At 45.5% G+C, this 16,819-nt stretch overlaps 2 protein-coding genes across 2 annotated transcripts; one reads left to right on the top strand and one right to left on the bottom strand.

Moving 5' to 3' along the window:
• Positions 1–871: 871 nt before the first annotated feature.
• Positions 872–12,841, bottom strand: LOC134097420 (uncharacterized). Its single transcript, XM_062550296.1, has 21 exons — positions 12,719–12,841; positions 12,563–12,612; positions 12,374–12,472; positions 12,155–12,282; positions 11,884–12,021; positions 11,638–11,730; positions 11,260–11,424; positions 10,810–10,906; positions 10,015–10,235; positions 9,612–9,768; positions 8,275–8,486; positions 8,041–8,158; positions 7,248–7,447; positions 6,712–6,826; positions 6,174–6,343; positions 3,703–3,794; positions 2,186–2,316; positions 1,908–2,097; positions 1,331–1,472; positions 1,089–1,197; positions 872–979 (listed from the first exon to the last, which is right to left on the bottom strand). Exons 1-21 carry the CDS (start codon positions 12,742–12,744, stop codon positions 915–917), a joined length of 2,718 nt encoding a protein of 905 aa, XP_062406280.1. The 5' UTR covers positions 12,745–12,841; the 3' UTR covers positions 872–914.
• Positions 12,842–12,877: 36 nt separating this feature from the next.
• Positions 12,878–16,134, top strand: LOC134097933 (potassium voltage-gated channel subfamily S member 3-like). The gene is made up of 2 exons (XM_062550886.1): positions 12,878–13,293; positions 14,315–16,134. The coding sequence occupies exon 2, from the start codon at positions 14,362–14,364 to the stop codon at positions 15,883–15,885; it is 1,524 nt and encodes a 507-aa protein (XP_062406870.1). The 5' UTR covers positions 12,878–13,293; positions 14,315–14,361; the 3' UTR covers positions 15,886–16,134.
• The last annotated feature ends 685 nt before the right edge of the window (positions 16,135–16,819 follow it).

Raw genomic sequence — 16,819 nt, 5'->3', positions numbered from 1 at the left:
TGGTACGTTTGCAAGTTGCCTTGATTATTACGCCAGATGAGAGTGTAGTTCCATGTCAAATCAGCCTAGAAAAACTCCAGGTTTCATTTTCAGTTGGTCTTATTGCACTTTCTAACTTGAGAGGAGACACATTTTAAATGGGAAAATTACCAGAAATCTTAGTCACTTTTAAACATGAAGCTAGCAGGCGACAAGCTAATGGTCTAATCCGATTCAATGATCTATGCTAGGCTGAAGCTAAAAGTTGTATCGCCAGACTCACAGAATGGCTGGATGAACGGGAACAAGGTAAATATCGATTGTTTTGCTCGAGGGGAGGTGGAAAATGAGCGTATTTCCAAAAATGGCGGAATATCCCTTTAAAGCCTTGGTCTGCACCAATCTGCCTGTGCTATAGCCTGGCTGCTGCGACCAAATCACCACGCAAGACGGGATGGGAACACCCAGGCTACCTGTGCTATGAATCAGCAACAGATTTCTTCACAGTACCATGATCAAGCATACGTTTTCAGGAAATAGCCAATGACTTCATACGTTGTCCAACATATTGTTTGAAACCTGTGGCTTGCTTAATAATGTGGAACATACTTTTTAAGTAGTTTTCCTTTGATTGGGCTTACCTGGCAAATAGTTATCACAGGTGTCTGACATCTCAATGATCTAAAGAGGCCTGATACACAATACCATTCATGAGTTTAATTGACACTTAAAATCCAATTTGCATAGTAATTTGGAACACGTTCTTTGGGATGTGCTGAAGAGCCTAATAAATCTATACAGTAAGATAGTCAACACATGGTCACCTTGACTACCTTACATTCAGTGTAATGTGATTAAACATGTGGGTAAACAAATAGACAAAGAAACAAAAGCAAGACACATCAGTATTTATTGGAGTTTATAAAATGTTTATTTCAGACCAGGAAGATTAATCCAGAGGAAACATGTTCTATGTGCAGTTGAGAAACGGCTCTGGGACCTTCAAAAACAGGAGACAGACATTAGAATTTCCAATAAGGAGGAAATAAATGGCAAAACAAACAAACAAAAAAAATATATAGAGTATATCATTTTGCATGACTCATTACCCCTTTTCACACCATGTGTACCCATTTGCTTGTTAGCACACTGGCCATGGCACAGTCCATCCAAAGGGCTACGGGAGTCACAGATGACAGCATCACAATGGAAAACAACCTGAAATGGGAAGAAGCGTTAGGCCATTGCGGTCTCCATTCTGCCATAATGACGTCTCGCTTGAACTGAATAAAGCGAAGACAGGAGCTACAAATAAAGTGCACACAGACAGGCGAAAACATGCTCCAGTGACCTGGCCAGCAGGGGTATCCTCTGCCTCTGCGAAAGAGAACATCTGCACCTCGAACCTCTTGAAGAGAGAGGGGAACAGCACCCTGCCGTCTGGCCTTACTGGGTGGAATATCGTCTGGTCAGGGTCCTCAGGATTCGGGCAACTAATGGAAATAATAAAAAATTATAACACATGCAAACACTCTCCCCCTCCCCACCATCCACCCACACACTTTAATCCTACGTCAGCATCAGAAAACACACACATCCATTAAAATAGCCTACTCTCTAAGTCACTTCCCTAGACCTGCGCAACATCCCATAATGTGTTCAAAAGGTTTTCATTTATTTGGAGTCCCTCGTATCATCTTTCTGTTGTTGGTATATGCTGGCTAACCCCGGAATTAAACCCCGAATGAAATTAGCTCATCATTGCCCTTCACAGTCATCCTTTTCAAGAATGATTATTTCTATGGGTTTCTATTTTACTGAGAGGTGTGGTCATTAAGTGCGTCGTTAAATAAGCTATTAACTCGGCAGTACACTGCATCTCTTAACGATGTGGTGGCCATTTCCTGTCGGTTCGGTTCAGAACATACCCGTCCACTATGACGTCCCATCGTGGTTTGGACAGACGGTCCCAACTCAGAGCAGCCCAGCAGCGGTCAATGACGAGTTCTACGTTGGGATCTTTAAACTCCACCAGCTCCAGCTCGAAGTAGATTGGCTGTCTTAGGTGCCTCACCACAGGGTAATCCTCATCAGAGAAGAAGTCTGTGTACTTCATGTCTGAAGTGGATGAGAACGGGAAATTCAGCATGGACAAAGTAAAAGTTTTATTCAAACAGGAGTTTAAAATCAAATTAAAGTCCTTTACCTTTAGCAAGCCTCATATGAACCATGAGTTCCCCCACCCCAGCTTCGGCCACTGGTATTGTGGATTGAGGCATGGTGGAAAAAGCCAGCGTTTTCCTAGCGTTCACAGCATAGGTGCAGGAGAATCTGAATCTAAGAGCAGGCATGTTGCAATAGTGAGTTTACTTGTCAAGTGAAAAAGAGCAGATTTACTGTTGGAGGTCTACTAAACACATGCAATGAAACAAAGATAGGAGATTATACACACATGAAAAGTTAGGGGTTGCTTTTGTGCTGGTAAAATGGGAGATTTGTACAAAGTAAAGAGGATTTTGAATAAGGAAGGCCATCACTCCAGTTTGTAATGCCATGCATACCATACCCAGTGGACAGTGCTTGATTGGAGCCAATTTCCTCCAACAGGACAATGATCCAAAGCACACCTCCAAACTATTCATCTGTATTCTATCTGTAATGGAGTGGCCAGAACAAGTCACCCGATCTCAACCCTATTGAGCTGTTGTGGGAGCAGCTTGACCGTATGCTACTGTACATAAGGGCCCATCAAGCCAATCCAAAGCCAATTTGTGGGAGGTGCTCCAGGAAGAAATTTCTTCAGATTACTTCAACAAATTGAAAACTAGAATGCCAAAGGTCTACAAGTGTGTAATTGCTGCAAATTGATCATTCTTTGACGAAAGCTAGGTTTGAAGGGAAAAACGATTATTTAAAATTAATTTATTATTATTTCTAACCTAATCAATGTTTTGGCTATTTTCTATCCATTTTGCAACTCATTTGTTGAATAAAAGTGAGTTTTTATGGAAAACATGAAATTGTCTTGATGACCCCAAACTTTTGAACAGTAATGTATAGTAGGCTATGTGCATGTGTACACATACGCCAAAAGCACCATGAGCATGATCGAGACTCCACGAGACTTCCTGGACCATGGGTGCGTGCCCGAGGACTCCTCAAATTGCAAGCGTGGTTCTACCGCTACAGACCACTAGGGCGGCCGAAAAAATATTGTTTGACCGGTGATGACTCATTTAATCATATATAACAGTATGAAACGAATTGATTAACTGAAAAATGTTGCATAGTTTACCATAGTTTACCTGCACTTGCCATGACCTTCTCAATCCTGTCCATCCCTCCAATCTACATCCTCAACTTACATCCTTTTATTCATCATATTTATTTTTTATTGAACATTGACAGATTTACAGGTCAGCACATCCCTTCATTGCAAACCAGCCTGTGTTCCCATCTTTTCATTTGGGAAAGCTGCTCCGTTTTCATATGAAGAATATATCTGTTTTAACTAAAATACATTCACTGTATCCTGATGTGAACATGTTGACGTGAATCGTCCACTCTCTTACTCTTATTCCTTAAGGTAGCACTTATTCTTCCAATTTTGTCTCCTCACACTGTACCTTGAGGTTTTGCTCTAGTTTTTGTAAGTCAACTTGTACAAAAGAGACAACTGTGTGAATACATGTAAATATTACCAACAGTAATTAGAAATCTTACCGATATTCTTCACTGGCACTCAAGTCAGTCTTGGTATTTTGACCACTTTTCAAAGTGGCCTTGTTTTCATACACCATTGCATCATCTTTAAACTACAAAAGGAACAAGATCAACAGAAAACATTAGTCAGCACCACTCGTGTAGAACTGGTATTTAAAACATGGAGCAGTATACTCACAAATATCTGGAGGAATGGCTTAGTTCGTAGGTTTGGTGTACCAACATTAATGAACAGGTCAAAGCATATACAGTATAACTTTTTCAAAAGCAAAATTAACAATCAGAGCCTATATCCATTAGACCATAACTATTCGGTCCTCGCTCATCTAGCATCACCGCTACTAAGAGGGCTTTTCGATAAGATCCAGGGTGCTACAGACAACACTCAAACTATTCTCCACTAAACCAGTCACCTCCTCCAGCTACCAACCCCACAGCCACCCATATCTTAGAGATTCATTCTTCACAGACAAAGTGGCAGCTATCAGTAATCAATTTCCTGAACCACTCACTCTCAACGATCTCCTCCAGCTCAGGGTGCAACCAACACTCCAACATGTAGCAGTCGTACTTCTGGTCTCTCTTGGTCTCTCTTGGTCTCTCTTAGGGGGTATTCACACCTGCCTTGTTTAGTTCGATTAAAACGAACTCAAGTTCGTTTCTTGCTTGGTTCGGACCTTTTTGACTGGTGTGAATACAATCACTCGAACTCTAGTGCGGACCAAACAAGCGGACCGAGACCCAGCTGAGGAGGTGGTCTCGGAGCGGTTCCTATCGAACCCTGGTGCGGTTCGTTTATGGTGTGAAAGCAGACCGACCTCGATCCGACCCAGTTACAGAAATCTACCTTTTTTGGATTTGACGAGCTCCCGTAGTTTTTGCGCATTATGGGAAATGTAGGATAGCTCCGTGACGCACAACAGCTGTAAGCAACAGTGGGCTAACGCTTTTTTGCCAACACTAATTTGATTTTGCATCTCCTACCCGTTCCGTCTTCCGTAGGCCTGCTGTTAGCATGTTGGACACACATGAGAGCTCTTCTCAGCTGTTTTGTTGCACGTCTTCGTCGTTGCAAAATTACGAGCATGATATTGTTAAACTTGCATCAAACGGTCTTGACGCTCAAGCACTTCTGCAAAGCTGTAGCTGTATAAACTATATTGCTAGGATAATAACGAGAAGAGTACGCAAACATAGTATTTACGTGGGCCAACTTTGACTTTGGCTTCCTATTCTTCACCCCACCTACACGTTTACCAGCCAATGGTTGAACGACCTTAGCACATGTGCTTTTGTTTATAAATTCTGGTCCGGTTGCATTTAATCACGGTGTGAAAGCGAACCGCACTAAAAAAGAAAAAAAGAAAAAAAAAATGGTCCGGACCAAATAAGTGAACTAACGGACCTTCCTGGTGTGAATACGCCCTTGGTCTCTCTTGGTCTCTCTTGGTCTCTCTTGGTCTCTCTTGGTCTCTCTTGGTCTCTCTTGGTCTCTCTTGGGGCGTATTCACACCTGCCTTGTTTAGTTCGATTAAAACGAACTCAAGTTCGTTTCTTGCTTGGTTTGGACCTTTTTGACTGGTGTGTGAATACAATCACTCGAACTCTGGTGCGGACCAAACAAGCGGACCAAGACCCAGCTGAGGAGGTGATCTCGGAGCGGTTCCTATCGAGCCCTGGTGCGGTACGTTTATGGTGTGAAAGCAGCCCGACCTCGATCCGACCCAGTTGCAGAAATCTACCTTTTTTGGATTTGACGAGCTCCCGTAGTTTTTGCGCATTATGGGAAATGTAGGATAGCTCCGTGACGCACAACAGCTGTAAGCAACAGTGGGCTAACGTTTTTTTGGCAACAATAATTTGATGATTTTGCATCTCCTACCCGTTCCGTCTTCCGTAGGCCTGCTGTAAGCGTGTTGGACACACATGAGAGCTCTTCTCAGCTGTTTTGCTGCACGTCTTCGTCGTTGCAAAATTACGAGCATGATATTGTTAAACTTGCATCAAACGGTCTTGACGCTCAAGCACTTCTGCAAAGCTGTAACTGTATAAACTATATTGCTAGGATAATAACGAGTACAGTGCGCATTACACAAACATAGTATTTACGTGGGCCAACTTTGACTTTGGCTTCCTATTCTTCACCCCACCTACACGTTTACCAGCCAATGGTTGAACGACCTTAGCACATGTGTTTTTGTTCATAAATTCTGGTCTGGTTGCAATTAATCACAGTGTGAAAGCGAATCGCACTAAAAAGAAAAAAAAGAAAAGAAAATGGTCCGGACCAAAGCAAGTGAACTAACGGACCTTCCTGGTGTGAATACGCTCTTGGTCTCTCTCTTGGTCTCTCTCTTGGTCTCTCTCTTGGTCTCTCTCTTGGTCTCTCTCTTGGTCTCTCTCTTGGTCTCTCTCCTCTCCCCACATACATTTTAGCCACTAAATCCACAAAGGGATCTCATCCAACATACCTCTCTGGTGGTCCCACAGGAATCAACACTGAAGTAGAAGAGGGCCAGGCGGTCATCACTGTAGTAGGGTCCACATGAGGGATCGTTCAGAGTCAGCTGGCTAGGGTTGAGGCTGGGCACGCCCTCCAGCTTAACAGCAAGCGCCTGAATGGTCCCATTTGGACTGCATTCTGGAGAGGGGTGTTACACAAGACGTCATTAAAGAACATAAACAATTAAGCAAACAAAAAGCCGAGGAACCAGAGGGAATTCAATTGACCACTATTAACCAATGGATTAAAAGGACTGACATTGTGTTTGTGAAACCTACTGGTGATGGAAGTGGCCTACTTTTAAAAAGATTGTCCACATTCACACATTGATATTGAGTTTCTTTTAAATGAATAATCAGAATGGACTGTTGGCTCACTCAATCACACACGGTTTCAATCCAGTGGGTTATTAACTAGGTTAATTGAGACCTCCACGGTCCATACGACAGGGTGGGGTGAACAACTTTTTAGAATGTGAGATTTGAATTCTCTAAACTTTTACAGACCGATGACTGAGGTCCGGAAGGAACAGGCCAGGGAGAAATAGGTGATGTTCCAACCCTTCCCCGGGTCTTGCAGTGTCACATCAAGCCTGCTCCTCACAAACGCTGACTGGACCCCCTGAAACACAGATTGTGCTTTTCACACAGAGGTTTCAACTGCATAACCATTACTGTACCTAAATTAATGGTACAATACAGAAAAGGAGAAACTGCACAGGGAGATGAGAGTTATGAATCAAAACCAGAAAATGAGAAATGTTCACTATGACTATCATGGTCTCTGGTGACTTATCTTGACACAAACATGCCCTGGTGATCATGGATAACATGTATAGTTTGGAGAACATTTACATTAAAAGTTGCTCCAAGTGATGTTGGGCAACTGTTTGACGTTCAAACAAAACGTCCCCCAATATACAACTTGTATACAAAAGTTGGTCCCAATATATAGCTTAAATAGAAAAAAAAATGGGTGACAAAAGTGAAGAAATTGATTTTTGCCCAAGATTGCACTTTCACTCAGTAAGGGTTTACTGTACCTCAATGGCAATTTCAGGAGACCCAAATGGAACCACTAGGCTGAAATGAGTTACGTTCTCTTTGAAGCGGTACTGTCGGGCCAGCTCTCCAGTCAGCAGACTGCCACCAAGCAACGTCTCAAAGGTAGGGCCTTGGCTTCCGTAACGAGCAATGATGTAGAAGTTCTGCTGATCGCACGTGCCAGTGACCGATGGCAGATCTGGGGAAAAAAAAGAAAAAAAAAAAATCAAGGACGAGCCTCAGTACATAAAATGAGTAGTGTTATCAGTGGGGCAGAAACTAGCTGAAACAGATACATCTTGATAAAGAAACAATCCACATACTACTTAGGCCCCTTCTTAACCTCTCTCCTCGGTCCTCCGGCTTGTTTCCATTGATCTATAAAGAACACTGGATAGACTATCCCATTGTTACCGCCCCATCATTCTTTATCTAGATCAGTGGGAACAAGCTGGAGGACGGAGGAAGCAAGGACGGGAGGATAGATAAAGACAAATGAGAAGAGCCCTTAGTGTTTTTTGCAGTCCTTCCAAACACCCAGTCTATATATTTTCCAATGGGTGTCTTAATCACACAATATCTATACAACCAAAGAGTATCTCAGATCACTTCAGAGTCAAAAGTCTCATTAATGGACCATGGTTTTGCTCAGTGGATGCATGTCCACACATCTAAAAGTTAAACGCTGATATTTAGCAGACGCCTTTATCCAAGCTGACACTCGCAACAGTGGAGTCAGCAATCAAACCCGGGTTGACCGTTGGTTCGTTGAGGACTTAACGCTACCCTTACCAGTATGCTCCACTGAAGCTTCCAGAACTGCAGGGTGAAAAAACACTGTCTCCTCTGGTAGAACGAGGAAGACAAACCCTAGGTCCAGAGTGTAGATCGTCGTCCTCACGTTGGGAATCTGTGGTACGTGTGGACACATTTTGAATAATCCATTAGGCCTACAGTGTTGGCCCATCTGGCCCTGGGTAGATTCATAATGTGGCAGTGGTGGTTTGAGAGTAGGCTGATTCATACCTCCTTAATGACTGCCGGGTGAGTGAACGGCACTTCTAGACTGAAAGCTTTGGAGCCATTAGGGAAGCCATGCTGTCGGATGTCAAAGCCATTGGCTGCAGCTTCGAGTGCAGTGATCTCAGCAGAGCCAATGGTGATGCTAGTCAGCTCCACATCAGGCAGGAACATACCCAAAACCATCTTGAACACACCACCTTCCTCTGCAACAGTGTCTAAACACGGCATGGGAAAAAAAAAAAAAAAAAACACTCTAAAAATGTACACTCAACAAAAATCACTGATTTGAGTACAAAGCCAATGGCAATGATGGTAACATTAGGCTGTGCTTTAGTCAAGTCCTCGTTTCAGGAATTACTTATAAGGCAATATTGCAGCTATGAGTCAAAGAGACTGGATGAGCAAGAATGAAAAATGTACTCAACTCGTATTCGTTTTACAGCTTGCTGTGCTGGGACACAACCCCCCACCCCCCTTCCCTCACCACACTGATAAATGGTACATCACATACACTCAGGATACCTCAGATTTAAATAATGAGTCATTTGAAAGTCATTGTGGATGATGGTGCATACAACTGAGTGACATACAATTAATTTACATGGCCTATAAATACACTTTTGGAGGTTACGTTACACAGAGAGAACAGAAATATTGGACAAAACAAGGAGGAGGGGCCCTAATTTAAATGGATGGTCAAGTGCAAAGGCTACCAACAAGGAAAGCTCTCGTGCATGAGTTGTTAACTATCGTGTGGTCATTATGTGGGAGTACTGCGCTGCCTCCTCAGTGTTTGCAGTCTTGCCTGTGGTGTTCAAATGAGCAAACCGACGTAAGGCAGAGTTATGAAATTAGCTTTGGTAAGAGTGTGTTAGACTTCTGGGGGGCGCTGTGGCGCAACAGGCTACAGCGCTCGCCGCTCGTGCCATGCACGGGTCCACGGGGACCCAGGTTGCAATATTACGAATCCTACTATGGCCACGCCAAGTCCCGCCCTATGATGCGCTATGCCGCCCTGATTGGCGCCCTCACCCTAACCCAAACCCTACCCCTATCCTAACCCAGCACAGCGTGAGTCATTGAGCTCAGCCAATCAGAGGGCGGCATAGCGCGTCATAGGGCGGGACTTGGCATGGCCATAGTAGGATTCGTAAATTTGCACCCAGGTTGGAGTCCGACCTGCGGTCATTTCCCAATTCCACCCCATCTCTCTCTCCCACTTGCTTCCTCTCTCTCTCTCTCCTCACTGTCCTATACAAATAAAGGCAAAAAGCCCAAAATTAAAAAAAAAGTGTGTTAAGACTTCTGCACTTCACTCAAATCAGGGCCCAGAGACTCACAGTCAGTGACGTGTGGTGGTCTGGGCACGGGTGGGGTGGTGATGGGGTAGAGCACTTTGTAGCGGGTCTCATCAGAGCCTCCAGACGCCCTCCACAGGAGCTCCACCATGGGCTCAATGGTGAAGGTGGTGTGGTAGCGCCTTTTATGAGCACGGCTCTTAAAAACATCCAATTAGTAGATTAAACAGATAGATTGCAATGCACCACAACATGGATATAGAATAAGAAAAATATGATTTTTGCTACAAATAACAGTTGAAATTAGTCATGAATCTGAGACCAAACACTGTAGACTATGTGTGTGTGTGTGTGTGTGTGTGTGTGTGTGTGTGTGTGTGTGTGTGTGTGTGTGTGTGTGTGTGTGTGTGTGTGTGTGTGTGTGTGTGTTACACCTCATACCAACCTTGTAGTACCCATCAGGGGACCCAATGGGCATCTCAATCACAATGTGAGAGTCTGTGGCATAGAGAGAGTAGCCCTTAGCCACCATGCTGGCCTTGTCCAGCCTTCGGCCCTCAATCCCCATGTAGGCCTCTAGGGTCTCACTGGAGCCAGAGGACAGCAGTGGGGTGATGTGTCTGGGCAGACGCCAAGTGATCATCTCCTCAGTGAAAGACACGCCACCTTCATACGACCACAACAACAACAACAACGACCAGTCAGCTCACTGCACTGCAGACCTTCACCTATATGATCATATAAGTGAAGGAAAGAATATAAATCCTGCACACGTATTCTGCATCCCAATTATTTAGGAGGGCTGATGTCTGGCCAGGTCAAGACTAGAGTTTTGATAAAACAGAGGTAACACAAGAAGGTCAACTGGAAAAGGCAAGGTGGTAACTGGCAGGTTTTTTCTTATAGAAAAGCAAGGCAAATGAGGGAATATAAAAAAGGTAGAACCTGACATGACAGAGGAGCTCTTCAACGGCAGATTCAGGCTTAAGACAAAACCCCAGTTAGACACAACTGGATGCACACAGGTCTTACTTATTAGGTGTCACCACTTGTACTAGATCAAGACTGCCATCAAACTCCACTGGAGAATTCACCTCCAGCTGCTGGATTGGGTTACTTATGCCTGAACTTGTGGTTCCTTCAGCTACAGTAACAGACACCGGTACTCAACCAAGTGCCAGCCTGTGTGTGTGTGTGTGTGTGTGTGTGTGTGTGTGTGTCAGTTGAGGGCTTGGCTCACCGGTGGGACATGCAGCTTCTGCGTTGACCAGGAACAGCATCCAGCGGTGCTCGTAGACCACAGAGCTCTTCATTATCGCCATAGGGACTCCAGCTACCTGTTGTAAACAAAATTGGAAAACAAAAAAACCCAAAAAAAACCAGTTGAAATGTTGTACAGCTCTACGATATAGTCCAAAACATTTTCTTTACATAGTTATGTGCACTTGTTTTGAACATTTAAACCGAAAACCATCTGGGGACTGATTGAAAGGATCTATAGGGGAGAATGGGAGTAACAAAGGAAAACGAGAAAAGCACTCCGAGAACGCAAACCTCCGCCAAGCAAAAACATAACCGCTTCCTGGATCCAGACAGTAATACAGATCACTCTCAAACAAACAAACACAGATGAAAACATAACCCTCCTTGGCGGAGGTAATAAAGTGGAGGGGAGACATGTTTGAATTACATCTTGGGAATATGTCGCGGAGGTGTTGTGCGGGCCTCTTATCAGCAGACGAGTCGGGGAGGTGTAAAGCCCGTAGCCTAGCGTGTGGAGCTCCACTGGAGTGACCTCTCTCTGTGCAGGTGTGTAGAAGATCACCTTCTGGAGTCTGAAGGGAGACCTCGTTCCCTGTAACAGAGAGTCAACATGCAAATTCAAATACAATTCGAAACAACTTTTTTTTTTTTCTGTTAGGAACGTCATGTGTGAAAAGCATACTATACTATAATAATAAAGAGGGCTTTGATTAAATAAAACACCAATTACTATACTAAAACAGGTAAGCGACATTACAGATAGCGCAGTGGCACAACATAATCACATAATGAACTGAATTAATACCATAGATGCCGGTTTAGTTGGGGTGGCATCTTTTTCACCGGAAATCATCCATGCCAGTTGTTCAGAGGTTGGAAGTTCATGCTCCACAGACACCTGTATGGGTAGTCAAAGTAGTGACATTGTAAAAAACAAACAAACCACAAAACAAAGATAAACATAAATGTCTGTAACACATGTTCGGTCTAAAAATGTGTTTTTAGGTATTGTGTTCTTTAGTGCAAGTGGGTAAAGCACAAAACACGAGACCTCCATGAAGTTCTGGGAGCAGAGGATTTCACGAGAGGTCCACTTTGGATAGTTGCATGACTTGTACACAGTATGGACTCTATGGGAGTCTTCTCCATGTGGTCGGAGCCGCAGATTTATCTCGAACATGCCATCACCCTGAACATTAGGTTTAAAATGTCACATCAAATCAAAACTCCAAATTATGACGAGCAATATCAGAGCACTTCTTTAATAAAAAAAAATATTTTGCTACAGCTGCCGAGTCAAGCGGCTTCAGGCATTCCCGTACCCTAGGTTGAGAGTAGCAGTTCTGGAGAGAGATATAAAGCAGTGTATTGCCCCAAGGATCGGAGACCGTACTGAATCCACACTGAGCAGCCAGGAAAGGTGTAATAGGTCCGATAACATCACTGCCATCTGAAAGGGTGTTTGAAATAACAGTTATAACGGAACGCAATACAACAACTGGTTCTAACAGTGAAACAGCGCTGTAGGGTCTCGTACTTACTGAGAACATCCACTTGGGCTTGAGCTAGTCTCCCTGTTTTCAGGTAGCCGTCCACGCTCACGCGCAACAGACTTCCCAGGCACTCGGCCCGCATGCCATCTGTTTGAGGAGGGAAATTATAAGAATTATAATTGGTGAGGTCGAACAAAAGCATGCACTGCAGAGTCCACGTTCGAGTTAAACACTTACCCGTGTAGGCCCATATTTGCAAGGTCGTGGTTAATGTTAATAGTGCAACCCTGTAAGAAGTTTAAAATGTAGGTACGGTCATCAATACCATGCGTGATAGACTAATCACAAATATGTGCTGATACATATTACAACTAGGCTACTTCAAACACTTACTGAAAACAGAGGAGAAAACTCATCATACGATTTTAGGGCGAACCCGAGGCTCAGTAGGCCTAAAGGTGATAAAATAAAGTCGTATTATCAGGAAGCTAAATTGAAAACGTGGCTATTACAGCTGTAGACTATTCCACTATGAGCGTAATTGGGCAGACAGGACTGCCCGTGTGGCTAAATAGCCTAATTAAAGAAAAAAAAAAAAAATATTTGCAAAGCTTAAAAAATGAAAAAGTTTCATTTAAAAGTGATATGCCCGGTAGGTTATTATGTTCGTATTTTGTTTACGGAGAACTTTAATCTGTTGACAGATTGATTTTTTTCCAATTCATATCTTGTGCTGGTTGAGTGCGTTCCGCCCCTTTTGAGCCAGAGGAAGACAGCCTGCGCATACTAGCCCAAGTAAAGTATCAATTCTGAGGGGACGGACCATGAGGAAGGTCTTCACTTGTGCGGAACTGCGTGCTGACTCGACGCTGGGCACGCGGTTTGGTGGACGAAATGGCTGCAACAGCTTCTTCGCTATACATCTGCACGGACCTCCGGAATATAGACAACATTAAATGAGGAATACGGTAGGCTACGTTTAACATTTTGGAGGCATCTACAGATCTGGTACTGTTTTTAAACTGTTGCAAAACTGTGTTTTGTTATTATGGGCGTGTGTTCCGTGATTGCTCTTTGGTAGCCGCAACTTCCATCATTTACGATGTTGTTGCTTTAGAATTTAACATTTGCAATAGGCCTAGTGTTTTATAGATGTTTAGCACAATCTTAGAAGTGTGGTTCATTATTGCGTGAAAAAGGCATTCAGTTTAAATTTGTAGTTCAGAAGTGATTTAATAGACACCCCCCCCCCCCCCCCCCCAAATAAATAAATAAAATAGATCAATAAAAAACGCACTATTTACATAAGTGTGTTGTATTAGTTGCCCTTTTCTTTCACACAAGTTGCAACAATATCGGAGTTTTGGTTGATGTCAACATCAGTTAACTTCGAGACAGGCAGCTTACTTTGGACAGACAATAGCTACTGGAGTAATTTGCCAACATTTGCCACCGCCGATATGCTAGGTGTTCGAAAGATGTCAAATAGCACGTAATAGTTACCAAAATTATAGCCAAGGAGCCAAAAGTGAAATACATAGATGGCTGTAAAACGGTGCTTTCATTATACAAATGAACACGATAAAGTACTTTTAGAACGCTTGAGCCAGCTCATTACTTTGGGATCTCACTGGCGATGCAGCATTTATTTGCATCTCCAATAGTGTACCTGGTTACCGCCCAAACCCCCCCACAAATGGCCGTATTGACAGCTCGTATTCTGGCCTCATGTATTTCTGCAGTGCTAAGATCACCGATCATAGGAACTTACCTGTGACCTAATAGTCTAATTGTCCTAATATCAACAATTATTAACGTGAATAAATACTGTAAATACATACCGTAGCCTACAGCTGCAAACGTAAGATTTCTATCCAAATGCACGGTTTATGAATGCATGAAAATGATCAAATTGACAACTGACCTATGCTGCTGTTAAAAATAACGTTTTTGTATTGACTCACTTAAATCATCCTCTCCTCCCTGTAGATGGATAAGTAAAACAAGCCAACTCCATCTGTCTACCCAATTTCTCGATGCCCCCCAACAACAGCACGATGGTTTATGGCCAGATACTCCACAGCCACGGCCGAGAGGAAGACCAGGTCAACCTCAACGTGGGCGGGATGCTGCACAAGGTGGACAAGAGCACGCTGATGCGCTTCCCGCAGACGCGTCTCGGACGCCTGCTGTGCTGCCACACCGAGGAGGCCATCTTGGAGCTGTGTGACGACTACAGCGCGGCCGAGCGCGAGTACTACTTTGACCGCAACCCCGGCGTCTTCCGCTGCGTGCTGAACTTCTACCACACGGGCCACATCCACGTGATGGAGGAGCTGTGCGTCTTCTCGTTCGACCAGGAGATCGAGTACTGGGGCGTGCAGGAGCTCTACCTGGCCTCGTGCTGCGGCAACTGGTACCAGGAGCGCAAGGCGTACATCGAGGACCGCGACTGGGACGTGCGCAGCGACGACGCGCAGCCCAGCTTCGACTCGTCCTTCGAGGAGCTCTCGGTGCTGGAGAAGGACCTGGAGAAGTTCAAGGGCGCCTGGTGCGCGGACGTCCGCCGCTACGTGTGGCTGACCCTGGAGGACCCCGGCTACTCGCTGTCGTCGAAGTTGATCACGGCGGCGTCGCTGAGCGTGGTGCTCACCTCCATCGTGGCCATGTGCGTGCACAGCATGCCCGAGTTCCAGCAGCTGGACGCCAGCGAGCGGCCGGTGGAGGACCCCGTGCTGGCCATCCTGGAGGTGGTCTGCATCATCTGCTTCTCGGCCGAGTTCGCCGTGCGGCTGGTGGTGGCGCCGTCGCCGCGCAAGTTCCTCGCCAACCCGCTCAACCTCATCGACTTCGCCTCCATCCTGCCGTTCTACATCACGCTGGCCTTCGAGACGCTGGACGGCGAGCGCGGCGAGGAGGAGAGCGAGAACCTGGAGAACGTGGGCAAGGTGGTGCAGGTGCTGCGGCTCATGCGCATCTTCCGCATCCTCAAGCTGGCGCGCCACTCGGTGGGCCTGCGGGCGCTGGGCGCCACCGTGCGCCACAGCTACGAGGAGGTGGGCCTCCTCATCCTCTTCCTCTCTGTGGGCATCTCCATCTTCTCCGTGCTCATCTACTCCACCGAGAAGGAGGACGCCGACTCGGACCTGGGCACCATCCCCGTCGGCTGGTGGTGGGCCACCATCACCATGACCACCGTCGGCTACGGCGACACGTGCCCCGTGACCACGGCGGGCAAGCTGGTGGCGGCGCTCTGCATCATCTGCGGCCTGCTGGTGGTGGCGCTGCCCATCAGCATCATCTTCAACAAGTTCTCCAAGTACTACCAGCGGAACAAGGCCATGGACGCCAACCAGTGCCTGGACGAGGCCGACAAGCCGCCGGACAGCCCCTACATGCACCTCCGCGAGCTGTACGGCCAGAGCCTGTACCCCTTCCTGGGCGGGATCTCCTTCAAGAGCAGCGAGAGCAGCGGCGGGGACGAGACCGACGCCTCCAGCCTCCAGGACATTGAGGCGATATGCGACGCGGTGGACGTTCCGGAAAAAATAGGAGCCTAAGTAGCTTCTTTTTTTTTTTCGCCTTTCCATTTCCTTGTTGCCGCCTGGCTTCTGTGGCGAGACACACTTTACCGCTGAAAGCACTTTGTTTTCCTCAGGGCTAATAAAATATCTCATCTACCAGCCTCTCGACACAATGGCAGCGTCTTCTCAGAATGCGGGAGATGTCTGCTTACATTTTCAGTTTGTGCTGACTGACGTTCACAGGAAATGTGATTCTTTCTTTTGTGCTGCGCCCCCCCCCCCCCCCCCCCCCCTAATTGGAGTATGCACATTGGTAATGGATGGAAGCCAAAACAACCTAATTGAAAACTCAGGCAGTGTGTCCATTTTCCTCTCAACTGGCAGCAAACGGGGAGGGATTGTCAATCTGTACCCTTCCATTACGGCCCTAATCTCTCTGCCCGGAAACTGTCCACAATGAGCCACAAATTGCAGACATCAGATGCGAAGCAAACCATGTCAACGGTATCAGCAGAATGCGGAAGGCAAGCCCAAATCCCAATTCATCCAAAAAAAAAGCACTTCTTTTGGCATTTTGTGAATAGATATTCTAGATTGGATTTGGCTTGGACAAATGCATGAGTTAAAGCAACCTCACTTCACCTCTGAACCCACTCTATGCACTATATTGATGGCACTAGTCATTATGACCTCACATAGAGAGTAATTGCTCTTCATGGTGTTCAACCTTTTGGAATGTGATTGCAAAGCCTGTGAAACACACTCACACATACATGCACAGTCTCTCTCTCACACACACACACACACACACACACACACACACACACACACACACACACACACACACACACACACACACACACACACACACACACACACATATATGCAGTCACACACACCACATGCAAACACACACAGTCGCACACACCAGCATGTGCACACACATTTGCGCACACACACACATACTGTA

The sequence above is a fragment of the Sardina pilchardus genome, chromosome 12, assembly GCF_963854185.1.
Source record: "Sardina pilchardus chromosome 12, fSarPil1.1, whole genome shotgun sequence".
Lineage (NCBI taxonomy): Eukaryota > Metazoa > Chordata > Actinopteri > Clupeiformes > Clupeidae > Sardina > Sardina pilchardus.
This window is presented reverse-complemented; position numbering and strand designations above follow the sequence as displayed.